This window comes from Nerophis lumbriciformis, linkage group LG02, assembly GCF_033978685.3.
Source record: "Nerophis lumbriciformis linkage group LG02, RoL_Nlum_v2.1, whole genome shotgun sequence".
NCBI lineage: Eukaryota > Metazoa > Chordata > Actinopteri > Syngnathiformes > Syngnathidae > Nerophis > Nerophis lumbriciformis.
The window spans coordinates 12933502-12946249 of NC_084549.2; the positions used below are offsets into that span (position 1 = coordinate 12933502).

Sequence of the window (12748 nt, forward strand, 5' to 3'; positions counted from 1 at the left end):
CACACGTGACATATACAAAGCCTAACCAGGCAGATTTGAATTGTTGTTTTGGGCAGTAGACGGGATCTTTGATCCAAGACACAACTTACATTTAATTAAAATGTTCTTTTCTTTGTGCTCGACAAAAAAAAAGAAGTGAGAATATCTCCATGTTAAGAACCTCGACTGCGGCTCCGTTGTTAGTAAACACAGACACGCCCCCCCTCCCCTCCCCTCTCCACACCCACACCCAGATACACACAAAGCGCGCCTCCGGCTTGTGACACAAGAGCATTCAGAAGGACGACACTGCAGCGCTCCAATAAAACACACTCAGATCTTCTGTTTCTAGCCAATACTACATAAAAAATAACGTAAAATAACGTAAAATAACGCAGTAACGCGTTAGTCCCAACACTGCTAATGAATTATGCCCCGCTGCCTTGTGGGTTAGTCTGGGAAGACAAAAGGCTAAGGGAGCACACCTTGAGAGAAAAGCAAGTGCTGGTAGGCGCACCATTGGCGGTCCTCCGACAGACCGGGGCTCCGGCAGCCTCCTGCAGCTGTGAGGAGGTGCCGGTCGTCCTGGGTTTCCCTTGCCACCGGATATAGCGCCCCACAGCGAATAAGTGACGTTGGAGTCTGCGCGTCTCCCTCGTCGAAAAAGACCTCAACGGCGGAGTGGGCGGATGATGGTTGCATATCAATTAAATCTTGGAAAATGATAAAAAAATACAAAAGCCCTTAAATTGATTTCGTTAATGCAGAAATTTTAAGTGATTTAGATTAGCCATTTTTTTGGTCTGTTTGAATTTTGTAACCTTATCCTATTTTTTGATTATTATTTGCATATTCTATTTGTATTTGCTTTAGTTTTCTTTCCTGTACATGTTTTGCGAAAGACAGTATTTGCTCAACCTGATGGATACCATACCAACTTTATTTATAAAGCCCTTTAAAAACAACCACAGTTGACGAACAAAGGGCTGTACACCACAAAGAAATACAGACTAAAAAAATAACATTTAAAACAGAGGTAAAATACACATTGAAAAAGCAAATACAAATTATCTTAAAGGCCTACTGAAATGCGATTTTCTTATTCAAACGGAGATAGCAGGTCCATTCTATGTGTCATACTTGATCATTTCGCGATATTACCATATTTTTGCTGAAAGGATTTAGTAGAGAACATCGACGATAAAGTTCGCAACTTTTGGTCGCTGATAAAAAAGCCTTGCCTGTACCGGAAGTAGCAGACGAGTAGCGTGACGTCACAGGTTGTGGAGCTCCTCACATCTGCACATTGTTTACAATCATGGCCACCAGCAGCGAGAGCGATTCGGACCGAGAAAGCGACGATTTCCCCATTAATTTGAGCGAGGATGAAAGATTTGTGGATGAGGAAAGTGAGAGTGAAGGACTAGAGGGCAGTGGGAGCGATTCAGATAGGGAAGATGCTGTGAGAGGCGGGTGGGACCTGATATTCAGCTGGGAATGACTAAAACAGTAAATAAACACAAGACATATATATACTCTATTAGCCACAACACAACCAGGCTTATATTTAATATGCCACAAATTAATCCCGCATAACAAACACCTCCCCCCTCCCGTCCATATAACCCGCCAATACAACTCAAACACCTGCACAACACACTCAATCCCACAGCCCAAAGTACCGTTCACCTCCCCAAAGTCCATACAACACATATATTTCCCCAAAGTCCCCAAAGTTACGTACGTGACATGCACATAGCGGCACGCACGTACGGGCAAGCGATCAAATGTTTGGAAGCCGCAGCTGCATGCGTACTCACGGTACCGTGTCTGCGTATCCAACTCAAAGTCCTCCTGGTAAGAATCTCTGTTGTCCCAGTTCTCCACAGGCCAATGGTAAAGCTTGACTGTCATCTTCCGGGAATGTAAACAATGAAACACCGGCTGTGTTTGTGTTGCTGTAGTCGGCCGCAATACACCGCTTCCCACCTACAGCTTTCTTCTTTGCTGTCTCCATTGTTCATTGAACAAATTGCAAAAGATTCACCAACACAGATGTCCAGAATACTGGGGAATTTTGCGATGAAAACAGACGACTTAATAGCTGGCCGCCATGCTGTCCTAAAATGTCCTCTACAATCCGTGATGTCACGCGCTGACGTCATCATACCGAGACGTTTTCAGCAGGATATTTTGCGCGAAATTTAAAATTGCACTTTAGTAAGCATGTGTTGCAATGTTAAGATTTCATCATTTATATATGAACTATTAGACTGCATGGTCGGTAGTAGTGGGTTTCAGTAGGCCTTTAAGGACAATTTGTTAGATAAAAGCAGTTCAAAAGTTCAAAACAGTTAAAAAAGTTCAAAACAGTTTAACGTCTCATGCTGGGTTGAAAGCCAGTGAATAAAAATGGGTTTTAAGAAAAGTCTTAAAAGTAGCCAAAGAAAGGGCCTGTCTCACATGGAGAGGGAGATCGTTCCAGAGATGGATGTTTCAAATTGTTGAAAGCTCTTTGGTTTTTGTGTACATTGAGAATATATGTGTGTATGTACATTTTTCAAAAAAATTAAATAAAATAAACAAACTTGTATGAAGTGAAATGAATTATGTTTTTTGTTCTTTTAAGAGACAACCATTGACTTTTTCTTGGTTTATCATTCCAGAAGATTGAACAAAATGTCACATTGTGCAGAAAGATGGCATTTAGGTGACGGTAGGGCTACGAAATCAATATCACTGAATTATTGTTACAAAGTTTGTCCAGAATGTACTACACATGTTCTGCCACAACATTCCAAACGCAGCAATATAATCGCATCAGATCATTCGTTGCTTTCATCTGCATCATCCCATGTTTTATGATTCTACTAATTCAGGGGTCGGCAACCCGCGGCTCCGGAGCCGCATGCGGCTCTTTGATCACTCTGATGCGGCTCAGCAGCTTACAGAACAAATACCCAGAATCCCATGCAACCCTGACTCTTCCGGGCTACATTATACACCCCTGCTACCACCAAACCCCGCCCCCACCCCAACACTGCTCCCTCACACATCAACCCTGTTTTATACATAGCACAAAGCAAAAAAAAACTTTTTATACAGTGTTATTTCATTTTAAATTTCAAAAATTTTTTGTGGCTCCCATTGTTGTCTTTAATTTGTGAAACTGGTCAAAATGGCTCTTTGACTGGTAAAGGTTGCCGACCCCTGTACTAATTGTAGCAAATAGTGACTTTTTTCTTCTTAGTGCAACAGATGGTTGTGGAGTGCACAGCAGATGGTGCAGTGCAACCTAACATGGCCAGTAACCACTGGTACAGAGTAGATGCTGCTTCTCAGATAGATAATAGATACCTGCTCTTCTTCAACTGACCAAGCATCGCATGTGTGGAAAGTTTGCCAGGAATCATAATGAACACAAATACTAGGTTAGTTTTATCACTATTGTTTGAGACAGGGTTTCTTTTCTTGACAATAGAATATTCCCCTTGGCCCAAGAATCCTCGAGGCGTTGAATTGATCGCAAATGGACTGTTCTGATTGTCTTAGAAGACGTTTCGGCCTTCATCCGAGCAGGCTTCATCAGTTCATGCTCACAGTCTTAGATTGGACTGATCTTGGTGCGGGTTGTATATATTTGACCGATTGATTGATTGAGACTTTTATTAGTAGATTGCACAGTACAGTACATATTCCGTACAATTAACCTCTAAATGGTAACACCCGAATAAGTTTTTCAACTTGTTTAAGTCGGGGGTCCACGTTAATCAATTCATGTTATAAATATATACTATCAGCATAATACAGTCATCACACAAGTTAATCATCATCAGAGTACCGTATTTTTCGGACTATAAGTCGCAGTTTTTTTCATAGTTTGGCCGGGGGTGCGACTTATACTCGGGAGCGACTTATGTGTGAAATTATTAACACATCACCGTAAATATCAAATAATATTATTTAGCTCTTTCACGTAAAAGACTAGACCAGTGGTTCTTAACCTGGGTTCGATCGAACCCTAGGGGTTCGGTGAGTTGGGCTCAGGTGTCAAAACAAACCCGACTCATCGTGTAAATAAAAACTTCTCCCTATCGGCGTATTACGGATACGGCAACAACAGAAGTCAGACTGATTTGCAGGTGTGTAATTTGTTGTGAGTTTATGCACTGTGTTGGTTTTGTTCTTTGAACAAGGTGATGTTCATGCACAGTTCATTTTGTGCACCAGTAAAACAACATGGTAACACTTTAGTATGGGGAACATATTCACCATGAATTAGTTGCTTATTAACATACAAATTAGTAACATATTGGCTCTTAACTAGTCATTATTAAGTACTTATTAATGCCTTATTCGGCATGACCTTATTATAACCCTAACCCTCTAACCCTGGCCCTAACCCTCTAACCCTAACCCATACTTGCCAACCCTCCCGGATTTTCCGGGAGACTCCCGAAATTCAGCGCCTCTCCCGAAAACCTCCCGGGACAAATTTTCTCCCGAAAATCTCCCGAAATTCAGGCAGGGCTGGAAGCCGCGCTCCCTCCAGCTCCATGCGGACCTGAGTGACGTGTCAACAGCCTGCATTCACCTCCGCTTTCCCACAAAACACGTTATAACTGTAGAATGATCGAGGGCGAGTTCTTGGTTTCTTATGTGGGTTTATTGTTAGGCAGTTTCATTAACGTCCTCCCAGCGCGGTAACAACACACAACAACAGCAGTCATGTTTTATTCTACCGTAAAGCAGTTCGTCTGCCGTAAACAGCAATGTTGTTGTAATATATTGAGTTGGAGGCAATAAACAGGCGAGGTGATGAAGTATGTCTCTTTACTGTAGACTTCAGAACAGACTCACACACTTGACGTCAGGTGCGCAACACCACGTAAATAGTTGGCCAACCAAAAAGTAACCCCAGTACGCTATAGCCAACATTCACCAGGAGATGGCAACAGACAAACATAGATCACTCCATTACATTCCTCCCCTTTTAGAAATGGAGAAGTTCCTCAAAATAAATAAACAACCCAACCAAAAAATGCAGCAGCTCAATTAAAAAACTGTACTTAAGCCACATTCTTTTTTTTCTTTTTTTTTTTAGTACTGAACTCTTAACCCTCATTTGTAAACAACAACATGCTTATTATACAAACAGTATTTGTACACCTTTAACACAGATTTGTATACTGTCTTCAGAGATTCAGTTTTTTTGGTGGTGCTCGAAACCTTTCTGGGTACCTGCGAAAAGGTGTTCAGTATGGTTAGAAAAATAGTGACAGAGAATAGGACAAGGATGGACAATTCAACCCTTAACTCAACAATGAGTAGATGAGTGTTATGTGTGTGTATATGTGTAAATAAATGAACACTGAAATTGAAGTATTTCTTTTATTTATTTATATATATATATATATATATATATATATATATATATATATATATATATATATATATATATATATATATATATATATATATATATATATGTATATATATATATATATATATACATACATATATATACAGTATATATAATAAAATAATTATATATATATAGCTAGAATTCACTGAAAGTTAAGTATTTCTTAAATATATATATATGTATATATATATATATATATATATATATGAAATACTTGACTTGGTGAATTCTAGCTGTAAATATACTCCTCCCCTTTTAGCCACGCCCCCAACCATGCCCCGCCCTACCCTGACCACGCCCCCACCCCCCACCCCCCACCTCCCGAAATCGGAGGTCTCAAGGTTGGCAAGTATGCCCTAACCCTAACCAAATAACTCTAAATTAAGTCTTTGTTACTTAGAATATGTTCCCCATACTAAAGTGTTACCAAAAACATATAATAACTTTGTCTTGAATTTGAACAAAAGGAGGGTTCGGTGAATGCACATATGAAACTGCTGGGGTTCGGTACCTCCAACAAGGCTAAGAACCACTGGACTAGACGTATAAGATTTCATGGGATTTAGCGATTAGGAGTGACAGATAGTTTGGTAAACGTATAGCATGTTCTATATGTAATAGTTATTTGAATGACTCTTACCATAATATGTTACGTTAACATACCAGGCACGTTCTCAGTTGGTTATTTATGCCTCATATAACGTACACTTATTCAGCCTGTTGTTCACTATTCTGTATTTATTTTAAATTGCCTTTCAAATGTCTATTCTTGGTGTTGGCTTTTATCAAATAAATGTCCCCAAAATATGCGACTTATACTCGATCCAGTGCGACTTATATATGTTTTTTCCTTCTTTATTATGCATTTTCGGCAGGTGCGACTTATACTCCGGTGCGACTTATACTCCGAAAAAAATGGGGTACACTTCTGCATTTTGATTTATTGTGATTAATGACTGTAAATTATTTGCGTGCATAATTTAAATTGATTTAAAAAGACCCCGACATTTGGACCCAAATGGAATTTCATTGTCAGAATGTAATACAGCAGGGGTGTCAAACTTGTTTTTTATTAAGGGCCACTTCACAATTATGTAACGTGGCCCTTAATAAATATAATAATATTATATGAATATTATGATAACATTATAATATTCATATAATATTATTACACAAAATAATTTTATATGAATATTATTTAGTGTAATATCATATACAGTACAGGCCAAAAGTTTGGACACACTTTCTCATTCAATGCGTTTTCTTTATTTTCATGACTATTTACATTGTAGATTGTCACTGAAGGCATCAAAACTATGAATGGGCACATGTGACTTTAAGGTTTTACTACTTACGTATAAAATACTACACGGTTTAGCTCCATCATATCTTGCTGATTGTATTGTACTATATGTCCCGGCAAAAGGTTGTTCACTATTCTTCTTTTTTTTTAAATTGCCTTTCAAATGTCTATTCTTGGTGTTGGGTTTTATCAAATAAATGTCCCCAAAAAATGCGACTTATACTCGATCCAGTGCGACATATATATGTTTTTTCCTTCTTTACTATGCATTTTTGGCAGGTGCGACTTATACTCCGAAAAATGCGGTACACTTCTGCATTTTGATTTATTGTGATTAATGACAGTAAATTATTTGCGTGCATAATTTAAATTCATTTAAAAAGACCCCGACATTTGGACCCAAATGTAATTTCATTGTCAGAATGTAATACAGCAGGGGTGTCAAACTTGTTTTTTATTAAGGGCCACTTCACAATTATGTGAAGTGGCCCTTAATAAATATAATAATATTATATGAATATTATGATAACATTATAATATTCATATAATATTATTACACAAAATAATATTATATGAATATTATTTTGTGTAATATCATATACAGTACAGGCCAAAAGTTTGGACACTCTTTCTCATTCAATACGTTTTCTTTATTTTCATGACTATTTACATTGTAGATTGTCACTGAAGGCATCAAAACTATGAATGGGCACATGTGACTTTAAGGTTTTACTACTTTTACTACACGGTTTAGCTCCATCATATCTTGCTGATTGTATTGTACCATATGTCCCGGCAAGAAGTTGTTCACTATTCTTTTTTTTTTTTTAATTGCTTTTCAAATGTCTATTCTTGGTGTTGGGTTTTATCAAATACATTTCCCCACAAAATGCGACTTACATATGTTTTTTTTCCTTCTTTATTATGCATTTTCGGCCGGTGCGACTTATACTCCAGAGCGACTTATACTCCGAAAAATACGGTATATACATTGAATTATTTACATTATTTACAATTATTTACACCAATTGAAACAGTGTAGGTCTGACTTGGTAGGATATGTACAGCGAGCAGAGAACATAGTGAGCTCAGAAAGCACAAGAACAAGTACCGTATTTTTCGGACTATAAGTCGCAGTTTTTTTCATAGTTTGGCCGGGCTCCAGTGCGATTTATATATGTTTTTTCCTTCTTTATTATGCATTTTCGGCAGGTGCGACTTATACTCCGGTGCGACTTATACTCCGAAAAATGCGGTACATACATTTGATTATTTACATTTGATTAATTACAATTAATTACAAAATGTATTCCTAGCCCCTTTTCCCCAGATCTTTTCATTTTGCCCCCGGTGGCTGGTAAATAGACATTCTGGGGTCAGATCCCTGCCCAAGATGTGTCGGGAAGATATGCAAATGTGCGTTGTAATCATAATACATTCCTCATTTTTGCACAAAATGAAAAAAGCATTCAGCATCCTTCAAGAACCAGGAAGTAAGTAGCCTTCTAGATAGCAAACAGACACACATAGTAAGCCTACTACATGGTTTTTCACATTCTTAGGAAAATGTATTGTTTTTTGTCTTTTACAGTACATATCGATAAAATCTACCAAATCAAAAAAAATGTTACAGCCCCGTCATCTTTCATCAATTTATAGGGACCAGAAAGTAGCCTACTCGCTAACAAATGCACAAACAATTGAATGTAACAACACACTATAGCAGACCTCGGGCAAATTAAGGCCTGGGGGCCACATGTGGCCCATTAAGTGTCAAGACTGGGACTGTGGCATGGTTTGTTCTCCCGAGGTGCAAAAGATTTGGACCATATGTGGCGTGAAGGGGAGTACATGATTTATTTAAACACTATAACTACAAAAAAAGGAAGCAAACAAAAGGCGCGCACAAGGGTGGAAGTACAAAACTTGACTATAAACACAAAACTTGCACAAAGGCAGAAAACTATGAACAATTAAACAAAACTTGCAAACTATGGCATGAATAAAGAAAACTTACTTGGACGAGAAACCGGCATGAAAAAAGAGCTGCAAGGGTCTTAAGGGTGTGTGGAGAGTGTGCAGAAGCATAAATGCGGGATGTCGCCAGGAAGACAAACTGAAAACAATGAGCTTAAATACTACAGACATGATTAACGAAAACAGGTGTGTGACTCAAAACGTGAAACAGGTGCGTGACGTGACAGGTGAAAACTAATGGGTTGCTATGGTGACAAACAAGAGTGCACAATGAGTCCAAACGTGGAACAGGTGAAACTAATGGGTAACCATGGAAACAAGACAAGGGAGTGAAAAGCCAGAAACTAAAGAGTCCAATAACTAAACAAAACAAAACATGACTAATACAAAACATGGTCACACAGACATGACATTAAGCTTTTCAATCTGGTTCGCCAGACATTCCCAGATAATTTTTTGGGATCTTTAAGATGGAAACTGTAGCTGCCATTATAATGTTGAGTGATGTTTTCAAATGACCTTAAGTCTTGAACTATACAAAGTATTTCAATGGTTGGAATCTGCGATGCTAGTTACTATGTGTGGAGGGGGGCCTGGTCTGCGGACCTGCCGCTGAGCGGGGTGCGTAAGGACCGGCCTCGAAGCCAGCGGCAGGTGAGTAGATTGCCCAGCTGGGGCTTGTTATCTAATCACTGGTCGCCCTTATTAGCAGCAGCCGGGACGAGACACGTGGTGGGAGTTGCTGGTGAGCAGACGCTTGAGACCGAGAGACATTTTGCTGGAAAGCAAAACCATAGGGCTGTATGAAAATAAAAGACTTGTTACCTCAGACTACCGGGCTCCCGAGAGGATCTTTGTGTCAGAAGAACCCACAGGAGGGCAACCTGCACACTATGGTAATCTAATTAGTTACTATGGTAATCTGCGTCACAACAGCTCAGACGAGGCACCAAGCAGTGTGGGTGGGGACCGTTTCCACAGGGTGTCAGCCTTAAATGTGGGTGTCAGGGACAGACGCGGAAGGAGATTTTTACAATAAAGTTCTAAAGCTTAGTGATATATCAGATTGTAGGTGGGGGTTTTTTTACCCTTTGCGTTCATATTTTGCTGTGTTTGTTGCATTTTTGTTGCGTTTCGCTTGATTGTAAAATATGTCAATCGAGAGGGAATGTGACGTTCATATGTTTGTCAATATTCAGTGTTTTATCGTTCATAGTTAATATTGTGACTCCCACATTCTTTATTTTCATGTACATTCTGGGTGTCTCATTCAGTAAAAAAATGCAAAATTCCATTCCGTTTTTTTTTTAAGGCGGTCTGTCATAACGTTTTTAGCATTCAATCAGACATTATTGTGAGGTTTTGTATTAGTGTTCCTAAAAATAGATATATCGGCCCCCAGACACATTTTTTTCTCTAAATTTGGCCCCCTGAGGCAAAAATAATTGCCCAGGCCTGCACTATAGGGAAAAATTAAATAAATACAGATTGCTGCTCGCCTCTAACATACTTGTTCTAATTGTCCATAATCTGTGTTAGAATAAATATGTGTAAGTTATCACACAACTTTAATATGCTTAAAGTCCGTTGCTATAGTTATTAGCTATTGTGCTCAAGCTGTACTTTTTCTATCTGTGCAAGGACAAAACTTCTTGTCTGAGCGGTGGCCTCAGCCGCAGATGTTATCTTTGTCTTAGCCAGCTAAAAGCCAAGGACTTCAAGGACCTCAACGCAGATAAGACGACAGCACGCAGACGAAGCAGAGACAAGGCCCCCCAGCACATTCCGTCACGTATTGTGCGTACTGGACCTGCTTTGCATGATATATGTTACCACTCCTTTTTGAGGCGGCCTCAGTGATGTTGACTGCGGAACTCCTGAATAAATAGAGGGACGCGGGAGCTGTACCTTAGAGCGTAGGGCGAGACTGTGACTAAGTGTGCAGCTCCATGCGTTCTCCTCATGAGCTAAATTGAATTCCTTGCCTCTTGTCTGTTTAAATCTGCAAATGTGATGTCTACACTCTTTCGTTGAATGAGTAAGGCATTTTCCGGCCCGTCCTTTATCTGTTGTTCCAGAAGCCCTGCTTGAACCGAGCCTGCACAAAGGAGGGACCCTTAAGAAGTGTCATTGGATTAGCCAGCCGGCATCTGCCTTCAGTCGGATAGTAACACCTTGAGAGGTGCATCGTCTCATGCATGTCGACGTCTTCATGGTCGCTTCATTTTTTAAAGGATGAAGCATGTGAAGATCGTACATCTGCCGCTGGTCTTTGCTTTCCTGCACGCCTGCTTTGGTAAGTTTGGATTATTAAAATCGAATAGTGTGAACGAGTTCAGGTAAGTGGGAAGAAGTTGTATAAAAAAGTTTTTTTCATTTAAGATATTGTAGTAAATGCTTGATAAAATGTATATTTTATGTTATTTTGTTTTAAATACAGCAATCAACAAAATGGAATATGAGATAATGATTGTTTGATTTGTGGGTTCAGGTTCAACACATTTTGGAAAGTACAATCTACAAAGAAATGTATTTTTAAAAAAAAGAGCATTATTGTTTCATGTCTATATAAAGAAAATGTTTCTTAAAGAGGCTGACGTAACTCGCCCGTAATCCCAACGTGGCCGAGAAAAGGGCGTTCAAGACATCGGCGCCACTCTTGTTTTTAAAGTGATCTGCCATAAGTGACTGATTTGAATTGAGCTTTTTGTTTCCCGCAGGACAAGCAGACTTTGCCCCTTACTTCTTCGACAATGGACCGTACAGCCACAGCGGGAACATGGCCCTGTTCAGTCTCTCAGAGGACACACCTGTTGGTGAGCCTGACTAACACCACAGAATGCATCTTTATTATTGTGCTTTCACAAAACCCAAAACCAGTAAAGTTGAATCGTTGTGTAAATGGTAAATAAAAACAGAATACAATGATTTGCAAATCCTTTTCAACCTATATTCAATTGAATAGACTGCAAAGACAAGATATTTAATGTTCGAACTGGAAAACTTAGTTATTTTTTGCAAATATTAGCCCATTTGGAATTTGATGCCTGCAACATGTTTCAAAAAAGCTGGCACAAGTGGCAAAAAAGACTGAGAAAGTTGAAGAATGCTCATCAGACACTTATTTGGAACATCCCACGGGTGAACAGGCTAATTGGGAACAGGTGGGTGCCATGATTGGGTATAAAAGCAGCTTCCATGAAATGCTCAGTCATTCACAAACAAGGATGGGGCGAGGGTCACCACTTTGTGAACAAATGCGTGAGCAATTTGTTCAACAGTTTAAGAACAACATTTCTCAACCAGCTATTGCAAGGAATTTAGGGATTTCACCATCTACGGTCCGTAATATCATCAAAAGGTTCAGAGAATCTGGAGAAATCACTGCACGTAAGAGATGATATTACGGACCTTCGATCCCTCAGGCGTCAAAAAGTGACATCAGTGTGTAAAGGATATCACCACATGGGCTCCGGAACACATCAGAAAACCACTGTCAGTAACTACAGTTTGTCGCTACATCTGTAAGTGTAAGTTAAAACTCTACTATGCAAAGCCAAAGCCATTTATCAACAACACCCAGAAACGCTGCCGGCTTCGCTGGGCCCGAGCTCATCTAAGATGGACTGATGCAAAGCGTAAAACTGTTCTGTGGTCTGACGAGTCCACATTTCAAATTGTTTTTGGAAACTGTGGACGTTGTGTCTTCTGGACCAAAGAGGAAAATAACCATCCGGATTGTTATAGGCGCAAAGTTCAAAAGCCAGCATCTGTGATGGTATGGGGGTGTATTAGTGCCCAAGGCATGGGTAACTTACACATCTGTGAAGGCACCATTAATGCTGAAAGGTACATACAGGTTTTGGAGCAACATATGTTGCCATCCAAGCAACGTTACTATGGACGCCCCTGCTTATTTCAGCAAGACAATGTCAAGCCACGTGTTACATCAACGTGGCTTCATAGTAAAACTGTGCGGGTACTAGACTGGCCTGCCTGTAGTCCAGACCTGTCTCCCATTGAACATGTGTGGCGCATTATGAAGCTTAAAATACCACAATGGA

General features: G+C 39.6%; 1 protein-coding gene across 2 annotated transcripts in view; it reads left to right on the plus strand.

Annotated features, from left to right (window-relative positions):
- Positions 1-10850: 10850 nt before the first annotated feature.
- The window catches only part of cdhr1a (cadherin-related family member 1a), a 38848-nt gene continuing 36950 nt past the window's right edge, over positions 10851-12748 (plus strand). For both annotated transcript variants that reach the window (XM_061936536.2, XM_061937206.1), the window contains exons 1-2: positions 10851-10980; positions 11405-11500. In XM_061936536.2, the coding sequence (XP_061792520.1) occupies positions 10920-10980; positions 11405-11500 (157 nt within the window). In that variant the 5' untranslated portion in view covers positions 10851-10919. The remainder of the gene's footprint in view (positions 10981-11404; positions 11501-12748) is intronic.